At 39.1% G+C, this 18247-nt stretch overlaps 1 protein-coding gene across 1 annotated transcript; it reads left to right on the plus strand.

Annotated features, from left to right (window-relative positions):
• Window positions 1-682: 682 nt before the first annotated feature.
• On the plus strand, window positions 683-17990 carry KATNBL1 (katanin regulatory subunit B1 like 1). Its single transcript, XM_030452572.1, has 10 exons — window positions 683-799; window positions 7959-8086; window positions 9465-9505; window positions 9812-10091; window positions 10520-10638; window positions 10812-10862; window positions 10947-11036; window positions 11428-11517; window positions 11938-12031; window positions 13513-17990. The coding sequence occupies exons 2-10, from the start codon at window positions 7973-7975 to the stop codon at window positions 13543-13545; spliced, it is 912 nt and encodes a 303-aa protein (XP_030308432.1). The 5' UTR covers window positions 683-799; window positions 7959-7972; the 3' UTR covers window positions 13546-17990.
• The last annotated feature ends 257 nt before the right edge of the window (window positions 17991-18247 follow it).

Below are 18247 nucleotides of genomic sequence, written 5' to 3' on the forward strand. Positions count from 1 at the left end.
GCTGCGACGTTCCTGCTACAACATCAACATTTAGGGATAATGAGATGCCAGCCAACTTTCTTTAGGCTGGGCAGCACCCAGGCAGAATGCAGCCCCGGGTCGGGGCAGTAACGCTGCAGCACGGACACCGCCCCGAACCCCCGACACAGCTCCGCCGGCTGAGGGGCGCCCTGCCCGAGCCTCGGCAGAACCCGGGAGGCCTGAGGCAACTCCGCGCTGGGCGGGTGGGGGCTGAGGAGCTTTTTCCCAACAAAAAGCCGCACCCGACCAGCCTAGGCAAGGCTCTCTGAGCAGCACCGGGGCGCACCCAAGTCTCCAGGCTGCGGTAGGGTGAGTGCAGAAGGCCTGGCACCGGACCGAAGGCGGAGCTGCCCTAACGAGCTCGCTCGGCAGACGAGGGGAACAGAGCCCCTCAGAAGCTCCTGCAGGGCGGCCGGGCAGGATGACGGTACAGTGCAAAGTGGCAGCGCGGTGCAGCTGGCGTAGGGGCGGGGCGGGAGGGGACGGTGCAGGGTGCCGGTGCAGGGCACGGAGGAGGTGCGCGGAGGAGGTGCACGGGGGCGGTGCAGGGCGGCGAGGGGTGCCGGGCGGGGCGGTGCCGGGTGTCGGTGTGGCCGCCGGAGGGCGCCGCCGTCCCACACGGCAGCGGCGCGGGCGGTGGGGTGTGGCGGCCCAGCATGCAGCGCGGTGCGGTTTGAATGGCGCAGGCTCCGGGCGCGGGGGCCCGGCCGTAGGTCTCCGTGGCTCCTCCTCCCCCTCCTCGGCGTGGCCCGGCGCGGTCCGGTACCATGAGCAGCGGGTGAGTGAGGCGGTGTGAAGGCTGTGCCGGGGCTGCGGTCGAGAAGCCGGCGCTTGGAGCCGGCGGCGGGGTCCCTGTGGCTGGGGGGCCCTTCTGGCCCGGGGCGGGTCTCTGGCCGCTGAGAAACCGGGAACGAGGGGGAGGCCTTCCGCCTGCCTGCTCGCTGCTGGCTCTGGGGTAGCCGAGCGGGACGAGCCGCACGGCCCGGGCCGCGCTCTGCCTCGCCGGGGCCGCCAGGTGCGGGTTCGGGGCGCCCCGCCCGCCTGTGTTGTGGGCAGCGGGGGGGTGGCCGCCGCCCGTCGGGGAGCGGGGCTGCCTTCGAACCACCCCCTCCCTCCCCTTTCCGAACCTCTCTTGCCCGCGCCACCGGCATCGCCGAGACCTCGGCCCCGCCGGTGTGGACACGCCCGCCCCACACGCCCACCGCCCGGCCTGCCGCAGGGCTGCATTCGGTGCTGGCGGTCTCCGCCGAGCGAGTTCTGGCAGTTTTGCAGTTTTGCTTTTTTTTTGGTTTTTTTTTGTTTGTTTGTTTGTTTGTTTTTTGTTGTTGTTTTTTTGTTTTTTTATTTAAATGGTGACATCAGCTACACCTCCAAGCCAGCGTGTGAGGTGGTCAGAGGGTGCAAGGAGAGAAGGAAAGGTCGTAGTGCTGCGGAAAGGGAGGGTCCCAGGCCGGGTGCGAGGCCGGCTGGTGGGTTTTGTTCCCAGGGTGTGACAGATTCCAGCGGAGAAAAAAAGGGAGGGGTGTGAGGGGGAAATCTTCAGATGCCTGAAGGTCAGATCCTGTATTAATAACTTTTTTGAGTAACTTCAGTTGGTTTTTCCACTGTTGTGCTGGAGTAGTTTGGCATCTTGTTGGATGTAGAGCTAAAATAAATTCTGAACAGTGAGATCTGTTAATGAGAGAAACTGGGAGGTAGTGGTAGAAACTTTTTGTTGCTGTTTTTGTAAGGTACTGTGCTTTGGAGCAAGATTCAGACAGTTTGCATAAAAGCAGCTTTCTTCCATCTCTTCTTGGAACATTGCTTTTGCTTCTCCCACTCCCCTGTTTTTTTTTTTGTTCTTTCTGCTTCCTGGCTGTAATCATGGGAGAGGAAAGAAGTGATAGGTACCCATGCTTAGCAGAATTAAACCTTAAGAGAAGGCAGGTTAGTGCCTCTTTGGCCTTGCTGACTGGAAAGAAAAATTGTTCTGGTCAAAAACAGTCACTAATTTTTTATTAGAGTGTATAGTTTTGGTTAAAATGTCTCTAGTATTATTTCATTGAACTCTGGTTACCACTGGTTTGAATTCCTAAACCTTATAAGTCGATTTAATTATAATAGTATATAAATTACATTGTTATGTTTTTATGATTCTATGTTAAAATATGTGAGTTTACTGATGGATATGTATAATTATAGTAATGGCTGTATAGTCTCTCTCATCCTTTTGAAACACCTTTTCAATCATTATCACTGGAAGAATTGGAAGTTGGGGTTTTTTAAATGTAAGTTTTAAATGTTGGTCTTAGGCTAAGGAGTATGAATTAAGGCGGCTTTTAAAATGCTGTAAGCAGACCATAGTTGATGAGAGAAGACTATCAGAGCATAACACAAAAAATAATGTGATCCCAATCTGTGTGAAATGTAGTTGCAGACTACGTTCAGCCAAGTGGGGATGAGGTAGGTACCCTTTTGTCCACTAGTTTTTGAGCTTCAGGGGTTTTCCAATGTTGTTCTCTACATTTGAATTTAAAATTCTTGTTGCAGGTTTTTGAAGCTCTAAAGAAGTTTGCTGTATTTAATTTTATGAGTAGTTTCCTAAAGTTTGCATAAAATAATATGAATGTGAGAGTTTAATTGTATTGGAACTTTATTGCCTACATAACAACTCTTAGATAATATTAATAAAAGAACTTCTCCAACCTTATTCCTAGAGTGAAAATCAACAGGTAAGAGCATATTTTTCATTAGTGAATGACAACTTTAGATAGGACTAAAACACTGACAGGAAATACTGCTTTTTGGCAGTGTAAATGGTACAGATATTTAGAAAACTGGTTACTTGTTTATTTTACTTTTTTTCTAGAAAAGATTTTTTTCCAGATTGTGAATGGGGTTCAGTTACTAGACTTTTAGGATAACTCTGCAAGGAGAGCTAACTTGCATCTGGATTCATCCTCAAAAAACCAAATCCTGACTAGGGGCTATTTTCAAAAGTTCATTATGACTGCTTGTGCCAGTGGGACACATAAAAATTCCATATATGAGTAATAGGAAGAGGAGCTTGAATTTTAGTAATAAGGTAATTTGCCATAGCTAGCTACTCAAATAATATTAGTAGCTGAAAAAAAATTAAATTCCTGTCATTTTTGACCACACATGGAAGTTTAAAACTGGAACAAGTGGCCTGACAGGAATAGCACATGAAAAAGTTGTATCCTGCTGGTGTATAAGCCACACTTTTTATAGTGTTACAGAAATATTTTGCATTAACATTCTCCTTAGAATCTGGCACATTGCCTTTTTTTTCCATTTAAGATCATTCAGTATTTAACACCTGGTGAACTGCTAGGAGCAGAAATTACTAAAACAGGAGTTGGTTTGTTGTTGTTTTGTTGTTTTTTTTTTTTAACAAAGCAAGCTACTTCAAATTCCAAAGGTGTGGAAGGCATCTAAAATGGAGACGAATGGACTCTATAGCATTTGTCAGATTTGGAATAAAAGGAAATTATACCAAATTTACAGAATCACTTCTACATGGTAAGATAGTGCTGAGTGATTATTGTGGACAAATTACCCTTTTGGAGGCAAATTTAGAATAACCATTCCTAGAAGTTCTCATGAGCATTCTAAATCTGGTAATGACAAGTGAACTTATCTGGTCATTACTGCTTCCAGTAATGTCCTGTTTTGAATGCTTTCAAAGCATGAGCTCCCCTCCTTGGGGGGTAATAGTAATTAACTCTTTCATCTGAGTTTAATGTGATCATCCTTGATTTTACACTTGATTTAATATTATGGGGTGGAGGAGAATCACAGGAACACTGCAATGGCTTGTGTATGTGGAATGCTATGGGAAATTCTGTAAAGAATTTGGGCAAAGCGCAGGATGGGAGGAATGTTTGTTTAAAAGGGTATTGTTGATGACTTAGGAAATGAGGTCTTTTACATTAGCTTCGCTGTCGTGCAGAGCACCCCTGTCAGTGTCTGCAAGAAAGTAATGTGCTAATACGTGTGTGGGTTACATAACATGTGAAGAAAAGTTTGTACCTCTCTGGGGGCCGTGCCCAGAACATAGAATGATGGGAGGGAGTGGCAGAGTTGTTAATACTTGCCTTTGGTAGATAGGCACTTGAAAGCCTTTTAATGCAGACTTTCTTTGCTTGGTTCTGGCATGATGAGATGAAGAGCTGTACTGCATCTGGGAGAGACCAGAACTGGAAAAGAGCAGCAGAGAAAATTTCACTCAGGTCCTGTCTGTTGGCTGTAGGGACAAATGAGCTGACTTGTCAGAATATACAGCTTCTGCTACTCTAGTCCTTTTGCCTGAAAATTGAGGAGTAAAAGGAGGAGAAAGGAAGTTTGGCATCTGCTAAAGGAAGTCACCCATGGGATAGGGGAAACTGCTGCAATGTGCACCTGTCACCTTGATGAAATTGTCTATCTCTGTTCAGATTTGCAGTCTGCTTTATTGCAGCTGTAAAATAGTTTAGGTTTGTGTAATGAAGAGCTAAGGCAGAGATGAAGGGACTTGCATTCTATCCCTAGCCTAGTTTTTAAACTGTGTGAAGCAAAGGAGTTGTATGGGCCTGAGTGAGATGGTATAACAGATCAGAACAATTACAAATAGCTGCACTCATCACAAGAGAGTAGTCAAAGAATCAAGATGTTAAGATACATAGGTTGTTTGATCTCCTACAAGTTACCATCTAATGCCAGTTTAAAAATCCATTGTTTATATCCCAAAATAACAATGGGTGGTAGTGTCTCTAATTAGCTTTCCCTAGATTATGATATCTGATAGGTAGGAAATGAAAGTTGTAAAGAGCCCTGCTAAATGCCTTTCATCCTCTAGCATATGTCTTCTCAATTTCTGGCCAGCATTATATCGTGTGTTGCTGAGGCTTCAGAAGCAGGTTTCTTGAGATGGGGACAAAATTTATTATGGCAGTATTAGTTTGGAAAGTACCAGATTCTTCTGCGTGTGTTCTGCTGCATCACTGGGATTGTGTTTCTGTATTTAATCACTTCAAGTGTTTATTTTTTCATTAGTTTGCACAGTCTACCTTGGAACCCATGTGAACATGTAGGTGCACAACATCCTGTGGCAAGAATAGTCTGATTATACATTCCACAAAGAGCCACCCCTTTCTGTGCATTTTGATCCTGTCTTCAGCTAGTGTCTTTTGACCCTTCATTTTTATATTGAGCAAGACAGTGAACAATCTGAATGTAACTCCTCCAAGCCATTCATTTTGCAGGCCTTTGTCTTATCTCCCTTCTGTAATAAGTGGCCTACTTTCCAGATTGAAAAGGCCTGATCTAGTAAGCTGTTGATTGCATGGAACATATTCCATACTTTTTTAACTTGCTTTCATCTGACTTTACTCAGAAGTAATTCGAGTTTTTTAATTGTTGTTACTGCGTTGTTCTTTGGTTTTTTGGGATTCTTTGAGGGGAAGAGGACTACACCTGCACTCAGTATTTGAAATACAGGTACAGATTAGTTCTCTACATTGTCACAACAGTGTTCTATTTCTTTTCCTAACTATTTCTTGAACCATATGGAGAAGTGAGCATTCAAAGTGACCTAAAGTAAACTATCATATATCCAGATCTTGTTGTGAGTGGCAGTTATCTCTGAGCCTGTAAATCTATAGGGGAACCCAGAATACCCTCATGCCTGCAGAACACAGGGTTTGCTTTATATTCATCTGTAATCGTGGTTTCTGCTTATTGTACATCAGTCATTTTCTAATTCTTCAGTTAGCCCTCATCTGCAGTGTTTGATATGTGTTTGTATTGTCAACACTCTGCATCGTTGAGCTACTCAGCCCCTTTATGAAGTAATTATGAATGTACTGAACAGCATAAGCCAGTTCAGGTTTTCTGTGGGAGTCCTCTGGTGGCCTTCTCCAGCATGAAAACTGCTTAGATTGTGACCATTTCTTAACTATCTTTCTGTGCAAAAACTTTCCCTTTCATCACTTGGTTCTTAGTTTTCTGAAGAGATTTTAGTGAGAGACTTCTGGAAGCTTCTTGGATTTTCAAGTAGACTCTGATCATTTAGTTGCCCTTGAACCATGTTGTACTACTTCATAATCTATGAAAACCATTAAATTTTCAGGGCAGGGCTTTCCATCACTTTGGCTAGGTTGAATCTTTTCCAAAATCTTATTAATTTGTGTCCACTAATTCTGTACTTGATTACTTTGTTTTTTGATTTGCACAACAGAGATGTCAGTCTGGATATTCATTAACGCCATCTTTAAATACTAATTGTATTTCCCACATGTGATTTCTTTAGGTGCTTTGTCAGCAAAAAGTGAGAGGTTCTGCACCTTAGTTAACAACACAGGTATTTCATTACCGCTTAAGTGCTCACTGCTGCTTCTGCATCATCAGAGATACTCACAAAGATTAAACTATGGAAATGTCTCAACTGTAGGACAGTGAACATAAACATAAGAATTTTAGTTCAATTTTCCTTCACTGTGTCAGGTTTTCCTTCATATCTGATCATCTGTTGACCTTTTGGGTTTCTATTCCCAGTGTTTAAACAAAGAGTTGATAGTTTTGTTCTTTCCGTGTTTCAGCTGGGAGGCTAAGGGGCATTATTCTCTCACGTCAGGTTTGTCAAAGTGTAATTCTCTTCCTTTTTCTCTTGGAAGCATTCAAGTTTTTTGTAGAGAATTTCCTTGCCTCCAGGATAATCTCTCTCCAGTTCAGACACTTCCAGTTCAGGTATTTTGAGATGTTATCTTAGGTTCTTTAGAGCCCAATGTCAAACACTGATATTCTAACCAAGTTTCCTCAGTAAGACATTTCTTTCTAGCTTTCTGGTATGTGACACTTCTTTTAAGTAAAAAGCATTCTAGTTTAACAGTGCTGTCTTGTCTGTTGAAGATCAGATTCTTGCTTGCTGGTTAGAATGAGGAGGGTAGTTTGAGATCAGTTATTAAACATGCAAGTAAGGAAAGGTCACTGTTCTGCATGGAGAGTTGTCAGCTCTCAGTGTGTCACTGGAGCAGTCCCAAAAATCACTCTTCAGAGACAGATCATGGATTTTTTAACATCTGACAGGGTGGTTTAATGGGGTTTAGCTCTGATGGTTGCAGGTTGTCCTCCCCATTCTGGAGTTTATTGCTTTGCCCTCAGAAACACTGTCAAACACGGGATGCAAGAAATGGTTACAGGTCTTGCTCTAAATAACGCTGCCGTGTGTAATGCTTGAAGGTCTTTTGTCTGAGGGCTCAGTGTTCCCAGCTTACAGCATAAGGGTTTCCATCAGTAAATCTTCCTTTTTCTTAAATATTTGCATACTTCAAGACAAAATACTTCAGAAATTTTCTTATTGGTTAACTGTGGAATAAAGCTGTTTTTTAATATGAAAAGTCACAAAAGTTATATACTGAGAAAAACTGCTAGAGGATACGTTTTCCAATTAAGTAAGGGGAGATAGTCCACTTCCATTTTTGTAACCCTTGCTGTTGTAATGAAGTTTGCCTTCTTCCTGAAAAATGAATTTTTTAATTTATCTGCCTTTCCTCACTTGGAAACTGTTGTGGGACCAGTTACTTTTTTCTATGTGAGAGATGAAATGCAGAGCACAGTATTGCAGATGGGAGAGTGTTTTATTCTTTACTTGAATTCTTGTCTCTATGGCATCCCTCAGTGCAGGTGTACTGAGCTTCTCTGAAAATAAGATCTCTGCCTCTGTTTCCTGGGGCAGGAGCTTGTGTTCTTTTCATAAAAAAAAGAAAATTGACATGTGCTTTAGCCTGTTACCAATGATATGGCCTCTAGTTAATATTTGGAGGATGTCCTGGGTTATTTGGATGGTAAAACACCTTGTGAATAGTTGAACTCTTCTAATTTATTTTGCCAACTACATTTAAAGAAAGTTTACAGAATATTTTAGACAATATAGCCAAATATCTTCTTCTTGAAAACAGGGATTTGAGAGATTATGGCATCTGAAGCCCACGATGTTAGAAAACAGAAAGTACTGCATATCGAAGGTCACCCCATTGATCTCCCCAGAAAAAGAATCTCTTCTTCCACTAAAAAGATCATGAAGGAGGTAAGCTGTTCAGATTGGCCTTTTATTTTGTGGGGTTTTTTTGTTCTCTGATTAAACTGTTCATTTTTCTGAGCAGGATAAAACTAGAAGTGCAGCACCATTGGGCATTTTGTGTTTAGATGTGCAATAGAACTTTGGTTTGAACAGCAGTTACATTATGAAAACCATGTAGGTGAAATACCTGCACTAAAATGGGCCTGGCATCTTGTCATTCAGCTTGATCTACCACGCTGTCAGTAACACATACACTTTCCTTGGGTTCTAGCTAGTCAGAAATGTTTTCTCATAAGCTCTTACCTGTGTTATTGGCTGAAGAGTGACTCAGTGAAGTATGGGGAGGTAAACTTATAAAAAGATTGCTTCAGACAGTGGTGAAGATGCCAATATCCTCTATGTCTGTGTGCTTATTGAAATTGTGTACTAAAGCCCACATGATTTTAGGGCTCCGTGTTAACAAAAAGATCAGCATTGTTTTGCTGACATGCACAATGTAAATGGTAACAGTAGTAGTTGAAATGCCTGTAGTATGTAAGTGTTGCATCTGTTTATATGAAAATACATATTTTTAACTTGGGCATCTTAGTACTTTTTTATTTTTAATAACTTTTGTTAATGAAAAAGACCAGAATGTCACAATTCAACTCATCATGTAGATCTAAAACATTGAAGACTACTGTAGAAAAAAAGCCTTTAGAAAGTAATCTTAAAAATGTTACATAATATTCAGAGGCTTTGTTAATCTGTGTGGTACAACTTGAGTTACTTCTGTGTTTCCACTAAGGTATCACTCTTCTATGCAGCCTAATTGGTGTCAGGGTGCTAATCTGTTTCATATGTATGAATTCAGGATAAGCAAGCTGGTGTTGTCTACAGCAGTCTTGATATTTATTTTTTCCTTTTTTTTTTTTTTAATTGTCGTGCTTTGGTGTAGAAATATTCTGTCATCCTTCAAATACTACCATCTGTAATATGGGCCTTTAAATGTATGTGCAAGACAAGTGTTGCAATTTAGCCATGAGATTCTAGTAGGCTTTTTATATTAGTCAGTTTTTAGTTTGCTAGTAACTAAAGATTCTGTCTCTGTTATGATGCCACCTCTTGCCAAAGATACCCCAACTCTACAGCTGACTGTGGTATTCCCAGGAACACTGTAGCGAAGCTATAGTCCAGCTATAGGTCCTGTGAAATCCTGGAAGGTTGTTGGAAGGTTAACATAGCTGTGCTTTTGTTGCAGATTAGGAAGCATCAGGGTGAGGGAGTAAATGTGTGGCAAATGTAGGCCATGGTAAAGCAGGACTTCTTTTTGACAAACTGTGGGAGTATTTGAGTCTAGATTTTTAATAGATCTTTTTTTTCTTCTCTATTTGCTTTCTCCCAGGGTAAGAAATCTCCAAAACAGCTGGCTTCATACACAAACAGGTAGGAGGGTTGTGCTGTGTAAATTTGGAGTTTCAATTGAGAGGGAGGCAGGGAGGAAGAAGCAATTTATATCTGTTAAAATACCCAAACAGACAATGCTTGGTTTTTGTGTGTACTTACAGAATAATAATGAGTCTTTTTGTTAATATAAGGAGAAGAGTAGTGGTAGTAGCTCTTGCTTCTGATAACCCAAAGGTCATGAAAATATTTCTTGGGGTTGAAGTGTTTTAGTAACATGTAAGTTGACTGCTGAATTCATGATGTATTTTAAAGAACCTTAGCTAAAATACTGCTTTATTATTGCAGAATAACAGTTGGAAAAACGGTGACCAGTCCCCTCTCTCTTTTCAAAGTAGTATATTGTAAAAGAAAAGTTCATTGTTATACTCCAAAGCCCTGTTACAGAAAGAAACAGTTCCCTAAATCTAGGGGCTGTGACATGGCAAATAAAGAAAATGAACTGGCTTGTGCAGGGAATCTGCCAGCAAAACTGCACGACAGTCGCACACACTTGCTGAATTCTAGTGACTCTGGCTCATCTCAAACAGAAGGCCCTTCATCCAAGTATAGTGGATTTTTTTCAGAGGTAAGTAGAGTTTAAGGAAACTTAATTTTAAAATTATTCCTGATAGTATCTTTGTGTAGTTATCTGTCCAAGTTTTCAGAGAAATTAATTTTCTTAGCTTACAAAAGGGTTAATATATGGATGGGAATAGGCTGGTAAGGTAGGAGCATTTTCAATAGTAGCATCAGCTTAGTGTGTATGAAACTATCTTAAATGTTTGTATAAGACTATCTCTTGTTAGGATTGCTTTATGAAACCCAACTAATGCTTTCAAGGCTGAAACAAATTTTTGTTTTTAAGGCCATCATTAGCTAAATTTCTAAAATAAACTCATCAACAAACAGGTACAAGAGTATACTTATTACATTATACTAGATTATTAGAGCATCTTATTGTGGTGTTGCTGGCTAATTGTGGTGACCTTCCTTTGCCTTTAAAAAAATCTACAGGTTTCTCAGGACCATGAAACTATGGCTCAAGTTCTTTTCAGCAGGAATCTGAGGCTGAATGTAGCTTTAACCTTTTGGAGAAGGAGAAGTATAAGTGAACTGGTAGCCTACTTAGTGAGGTAAACTGTCCCTTCTTTTATATTTTTTAGTGGTAGCAAATTCAAATAAGCTCAACTATTTTTACAGGTTCTTTAAATGCTTTAACTGCTATACCTATTCTTCAAATCATAGTGCAAGCATATATTTCAACGTGTGCTCTACTAGTAACATTTCTTATTCTTAATATTTCTAGGATACAGGATCTTGGAGTAGTAGTAGATTGCCTTCCTGTGCTTACAAACAGGTACAGACAAAAAGAAGTGGGGGACTGGAATTTGTTGCACCCGTGCTGAAGTTCAAGCATATCTGAAATATCTTGTTTTTTAAGTTTACAGGAAGAAAAACCATATATTTCAGTTGGCTGCTGTGTAGATCTTTTGCCTTTAGTGAAATTACTGCTTAAAAGCAAATATGAAGAGTAAGTATCAGTTTTGGATACTACTTGCTTCCTGGCTTTGCAGTACCCTAGAAATCAATGGTGTTTAGAGGGAGACTGGCTTTGCCCTTATGTGTATTAAAAGAGAATAGCACTGAGGTTTTAGTATGCTTTATAACATGAAATCAAGGTAAAGTTTTCAGTCAAAACATCTGAAGAATTTTTAGTTTTTCAACACAAGCTTCTCTATACCACTTTAAATTGAGAACACAGCAAATATTTAAACTTGCCAATTAGTTTAGATATTTTTTCCAGTAATAGAAAGCATGTTGCTTTCTAAGTTCCTTACCAGTTTGTCTTGACACTTCAGCTGAGCTGTATATACTAGAGGGGGAGGGGAAAAAAGCATGATGTGTAAATTATGTTGTTGCAGATACGTGATAGTTGGTTTAAACTGGCTTCAAGCTGTGATTAAAAGATGGTGGTCAGAACTCTCTGCACATACAGAAAAGGCAGAGGATGGGTAAGTATAGCATTGGAAAATATTTAAATGTGTTCATGTAGCTTATTCTATCTAAAGAACTGTTGAAACTCTGGTCTGTAACTTAACTTTCATCAGTAGGATCACGCCTTGCCTAAAAAGAACTATAATTTGAAATTAAAAGCTTAGAAATACTTAAAATTTCTGTTCTTAAGACATGAGTGGTGTTTGGAAACTTTGAGGATTGTAATAGATTTTTTTTTTTACTGGAGTTGTAATACATAGAGAACAGCTGTATCAGGTTATACAACTGCTGTAGAAGTTGGGTCAATTTTTTTCTCATACTGTAGTCACATCTGTCAGACTATCTGTATTATTAATCATGTATTCCAGTCAAAAAGTCTACTTTTTGTATGTAGACTATACTGAAATTTTTATCAAGTGTTGTTCATTCCTTTTCAGAAATATTCATATCTTAAAACAGCAATTAAGTGGATTATGGGAACAGGAGAACCATCTTACTCTGGTTCCTGGATATACTGGTAATATAGCTAAGGTAATACAATTCCAGTTGTGTTGAGTAATGAAAATAATTATATCATGATATTCCTCTCATTTGATGTCATTTTCTCTAAACTATTCACAGCTAGAAACAAATATATTGCAAAAGTTTTACAGAAGTCTGGAGCAGGTACTCCGTGATAATAGTAACGTGGTCTAGAATGCTAACAATGAAATTTTTTTAATCCTTTTTTTCCTTTTTTACAGAGAAAGACATCTCCTTAAGAATAGAATAGCTAATAGAAATAAGCCTTAAAAATGATGTAAAAGAGAGCCAGATAAGTAGGTACACTGAAAGAGCAAATGTTTTCTCTGAAATCTGTTGTGCCCATTGTTGAAAGTATAATGCAACACAGAGGATCTTAGCCCAGCAACATTGTTAGCATTTGCACATCAGGTTACTGGGACAACTGACAACACATTAAATTTTAAAGCTTCTTGCAGGCCTAGTTCTTAGAGAATGATGGTTTTTATAGAGAGCGGAAGTGTTTCCATCTCAAGTGAATCTTTGTTTGCCTTTCTCTCTGTATGTTGTGGTATAAGCAATGTAATGCGGGTGTCTGGTTAATGCATGACTTGCTGCTCATGGTACTTGTGTCTTTAAATATGGCTTTTGGAGCTTGGGCATCAAGAGTTACACTGACTAAGAAGCATCTTCACGTGGAAGAGCCTAGGGAGGGGAGACAGTCATACACTTGGTTATGTGCAGTATTTGAGTGAACTTGAAAAGAACTTGGGAGACTGCATGCTTTAGTTGTATCTGAAGGAGCTTTGTGGAATCTAGATACAAAATTAGTCACTTTGTATCAAACTAGGAAGTTATTTCTTCATATGGGACTGCTGTGTCCTGCCTCAAGGATAATTACAAACTTCTTGCAGAGTTTCAGTTAGCAGGGATGCTAAAGAACCAAGTTTTATCTCACAACTGGTAGAGCAATAGGAGTCTGTAACATAGACAGCCGAGTTCTTCTGGTGTATCAACACAGCAGTTACAGCCAGTGTCATTTTGTTTCTGCTGGTTCTCTTGGTTCTCAGGTTCCCTTCTGTTCACTTGCCCACTTCTTAGTTTATCAGGATAGACTGATCAAGGCCAGCTGAACAAGTCAGGAGCAAAATGAGTAGTACAAAAATGTTGGAGGGTTGAGATGAGGGCATATCACTCCTAGTGAACATGTTTCTCATATACAATCTCATTATTACTTCCTTTCCTGTGAATGCAAGGAGCAGAGTAAAAACAGACTCAAGTGATAGCTTTGGAAACAGATCCGACTACTCTTTCAGGCTTTTTAGTACACAAAGAAATGCATTAATTGAAAGTAATCTTGAAGATAACTTGTTCTGAAAGTTGGCTTAAACATAGTTATTCTTGTAATATGATTCTGGTAGCTTACCCTGCCTCAGACATAAAGTTGATGTTACACCTAAAAGTAATGTGGCAAACGCTTTCTCCTTTTTTTTTTCCTTTTTCTCTTCTAGGATGTAAATGCTTATTTATTACAGCTACACTGACATGATTGGGAAACTGTGTGTGTTTATGTGGTGGAACAATCCCCTAAAGCATCCCTGAAACACATACTATTTCTGGAAGCCTTTTGAGAAATACTGGCAGAAGAGAACTGAACTGTCAAGCTGTTTATTGAAACCACTAACAAAATCCTAACAATCTACTTCACATTGAAGTGGAAAAATGTCTGGTAGGAGCAACTTTTACTTCAGTGAGGTGAAAGTGCACTATGAAAACTGTATGCCTTTGCTGCATTTGGGATTCACTCAGTTACTAGGGATTCACTTAAATGCTACTGTATTTTACTTCAACATGGCATAAAAGAAAATGAATTACACTGTCAAAGACAAGACAGCAGAAACAGTTACAGAGAACCAACAGAAGCAATCAGCATTAAGAGCTTTTAAATGTTTCTTTCACAAGAGAACTCCAAAATGCACACCTATCTGCCAATGACCTAAAAACCTTCTGAATGCTCAATTACTTCTGTTTTAATCAAATTATTAAAGACAGTTTTTGTTTGCACTATTGAGAAACTGCAAAGATGCCTTAATTACTAGTGTTTCAAAAAGCCAATGTGTTAAGATGCAAATAGCTATTATGTTCAGATTGTGATGAAAAACTACAAAAATCAGGGTTTCACATTGTTTAGTTAATGAAAAATTGCACATATACAAAGATTCATGTATTAAAGAAGTTATAAATACCTGAATTTAAGCTTGGATAAACAGTTATTGCATATGTCAGCAGACTGGTGAATTTATGTTTAACAAATGTTTTTATATTGTATGTGGTTTTCTAACACAGTAATCTCGTTCTGTATCATTTAAACTACATGCAAATAAGTAAATGTATTAAATGTATCTACTGTTTTTTCTTCAAGTTCATAAAAACAATTTCTAGAATACACACTTCCACAGTACTTTTTATCATAGATATTTATGTCTGTTTGAAATGTTTACAGCCAGATGAGGCCATGTTATTCAAATCAGACCCTTTTTTTATACTACCTCCTTTAAGAAACTGACAAAGAGCTTCTGCAAAATTAATCAAGTTCTCGACTTATCAATTACGGCAAATTCATCCTAACGATAGCATTGAAAATACAGCTATAAACTCTTACTGTTCTGTTGCTGTCCTGTACTATTTTAATTTAAAAGCTATAGCTTAATAGCTCTGAGGGAGTTTGGATTTTAGGCTTGCTATTGCCTTTTTAATTTTGTGATTAGAAAGCATGCTTTTCCAATAAAAACTTACGAAGTGCCAGCTGTTTACTTAAAACATAAATATACATGCATAGCATGTGTCACCAAGTAGTCTACTTCCTAAAAAAAACCTAGAGTACTTACAAGGGTTGTTTTCATACCTAGAATTAAGCATATGCACTTTTATTGGTGTGCAGGACAAAAGTCTTTTGATAGCCCCATGTGGTGTTTGCTTTACAGGTGAAATAATTTAATTTTAAACTCTTGTAGTGGTCAACAGCTTTAGGCCTCCTGTTGCTTCATTTTGTACTTAATTTACAGATTGTTATTGCTGACTTGTCAACAAGTAGGAATCTGTAATCAAAACTTGGTGCTTTTGGTTATTTGAATATTCTTTAAGCGACCAAAGGTCTTGCACTTCCCAGGGCAGTCAGCTACAGGGAAGAGTTTCTGGGACATCCCAAAACTGAGAACTCCGTGGGACAATCTCGAGATACGCACACAGCCCAATTCTTTTTTGCTGGAATTCTTATGTATTGCTAGAGAATCTTCATGCTCAAAAGTTTGAGATAGAACTTAATTTTCAAATGTTCTTGCTGTCAATTTAAAGTTTAAAGGAACTACGGTATGATGTTCTTGTATTACTTGACTGCTGTGTTGAGCACTTAAATGTAAAAGTAACATAAAGGCTTAGCTTCATAGTTCTGGTAGCAACTGAAACCCTTGCATTAATACTCATGGAGAATACTGTAAAGGTGATGGAAACTCGGATCTTACTTTCTCCTGGTTTTTTATAAACAAAATGAAGTAACTCATGGCCATTTGTTTCTGATAACACAAAAGTTAACCATTTTAATTGACTAAAGTGATTTAAATACTCTAGTATTCAGAAATCCAGCTTGACTGTAGATGTAAATACATGGATGTGTAATGAATTCTGCATGTGGCCATGGATTTACCAAACTGTAACTGTGGATGGTGCTTTTGTTCTAGTGGCAAGGTAAGATTAACTTGAGGATTGTTATTCAGAAATATCTAATAAACGAATGCGTTTTTAACTGCCAAAGTTGTATTTCGACAGCATCAAAAATACAGTATTAAACATGACTTGGTACCTGTGCCTTATTTTAAATTAAATTTTTACTCTTTTTTTGGCAGCTACTAGACTAAAAGAACAAGATTCTGGTGTCTCCAGTATGAAATTATTTTTCTGTCATGATCTTAACTGATTTAAACTATTCACACTGACATTCAGGCTCAGCTTGTTGTGTGCTCTCTAGTGCTCAAATGGCTAGGAATCAGTTTTACTGTAACAGAATGTATATGTACAATATCTGCTCAAAGGTGACATGAGTAATATGTCTTTAATAGCTTTGTAACTCAGACATGTGTGTAGTTGTCTCAGTGAATCTAAGAAATAAGCTTATGAATAATCACTTGCATGAATGCTTAGCTTTGATATATTCTGAAAATGCTGTTTCTTGGATGTATCAAAAGATCCAGACAGAATTAATACTTTCTCCTTAATCCTTTCTTCTGTATGTACTTGTGATGCAAGAAGCATGGGTGTACTTGAGGATGGAGAATGCTCCCAAAGCTGTTCTTCATACTGTACCACTTGATAGGAAAAGAATGTCTTTGAGGAAAAGACCTACTGTTTTTCAGTGTTCCTGAGAATACATGAGGCTGTTGTGCTGAAAGGGTTTTTATTTGAAGTGTGATCTTAGCCATCCCCTGACCTGATATTAAAGCCACCTTCTGGCAGACTGCCTCTTTCTGCAGTGCTTAAAGAACCCCCAATATTCTGTGAATGTAAGAATCAAGCCTTAGGTATTGCTGATGGCTCGCTCAAGAGGGAAGACAGAAAAAGCTACCCCATTAATTAATTTTAGCTGGGCATAAAGAAGCAAGCATGTCTTAATGATAATGTAGAGCTCCATTTTGAAGGAGTTATACCTGTTTTTTAGTAAAGTGTACTGTGCAGGGAAACACCCTTGTATCACACAGGTACTGCAGTTCCAGGCTACTTAATAGTGCTTAGAAATTGTTACTGGTATTAAAAAATAAGCATCAGTCCTCTAGAAGCTTGCCTTCTGCAGTGAGCTGTAATTAAAGGTATCTTTCTGTAATCTGCCTGTGTTATCAGAGGCTGCACTTTTAACACTTGGGGTGCAGGAGGGATGGGGGAATAGAAAAGGACAAAAAAAGTGGTTGTGTCCTATGTTGAGTGGTACTGCCTCCACTGCATCATACCATGTGTATCTTAAAGCAGGCTGTATTTCTGTATTTTCATTTTGTGGTTTCTGAAATAGGCAAATTCAGAGTTACAGATTGCATTTTGCATTGGGGAGATAAAAGTTTTAAAGATGGATGCTACAGGGCTGATTTGTGGTGTGTTGGGGTGTAGAAACTTGGAAAGTATCTCGTTCAAAGCTTTCGTTTTGAAACTAGCAAGTGGTTGCTTTTGCCAGTTCATCTTGCCAGATCTTCCAGTTTAACAGCAGACTGGATATCTTGTCTTGCAGTGGGGATTTGCAGATGTATTTTGTGCCCAGTTTTCTTGTACAAAGAGGAACAGGTGTTTCACAGCTATTTCAGAATACAAAACCATGCAAATCATTGTATTGGTGTGAAGTTATTCCAACTTTTGTCCAATGCAAATTCTTTATTATATGAAAGCAGTTGGTTCTTTGGTGAGGAACTTCATATTGAGCAGATGCTGCATTAAAGGAGGAAAAAAGTAAAGCTATTTTTAAGTCTTGGTAACAGCCAGACAGCTTATTTTGTCTTCAGTCTACCTTCCTACACACAGTAATCATTCTAGGCTACAGATAAAGATTCACTGAGAGAACAGATTTAGCATGCTTGTGGTGTTAGTGCTTATATTATTCTTTAAACAATTCATGTTTGTTCCATATTAACTGACTTATTTTATGTCTTAGAATGAGGCTAAATGCAAGTATTTCTTTTCTTTCCCTCATGCGTTCATTCTTCAGCACTTAATGGTATTATTCCTCTTCTTAAATATACTGCAAGTATAAGTTGTTAGAAGCAATGAGGGGAAGATGAAAATTTTAGGTACAATACAGGGCTAGCTATTTCATGCTATTCATTTTAAAGCAATTGTGAAAAATTTCCCTCTTTAAAAAAGTTTTCACAAAGATTCTGTTAATACCTATTAACTGAAGTGGCTGTAAGTTTGAGTTTGAACTTGGTTGAAAAAAAATAAACTGTTTTACTCTGAATAACTATAGCTGCAGTATTTTTTACAGGTGATTTTGTCATTGAATACTAAGCTGGACTCAGTACTAACCTATTGTGTGGGAGGGAGGAGTTGCAGCACTGTCCCTCAGTGGAATAGAATAGAAATAATCACAGATTGCAGCTGTGACCTAGAATATTTTTGTTTCATACTGAGTTCTGTCTGTATCTGTATATTGTAGCTGCTGATCATATTGCTCTAAAATGAGCTCTGCTACTCTCAGGTTGAGTGTGGTATGTA

This window comes from Calypte anna, chromosome 5A (assembly GCF_003957555.1).
Source record: "Calypte anna isolate BGI_N300 chromosome 5A, bCalAnn1_v1.p, whole genome shotgun sequence".
Classification (NCBI taxonomy): domain Eukaryota; kingdom Metazoa; phylum Chordata; class Aves; order Apodiformes; family Trochilidae; genus Calypte; species Calypte anna.

What these genes read in the sequence shown, in the direction of transcription:
- KATNBL1 (XM_030452572.1), top strand. Translation starts at nt 7,973, where the DNA reads ATGGCATCTGAAGCCCACGATGTTAGAAAACAGAAAGTACTGCATATC. An exon ending in CTAAAAAGATCATGAAGGAG is followed by an intron (nt 8,087 to 9,464) that starts GTAAGCTGTTCA and finishes GCTTTCTCCCAG; the next exon opens with GGTAAGAAATCTCCAAAACA. An exon ending in ACAGAAAAGGCAGAGGATGG is followed by an intron (nt 11,518 to 11,937) that starts GTAAGTATAGCA and finishes ATTCCTTTTCAG; the next exon opens with AAATATTCATATCTTAAAAC.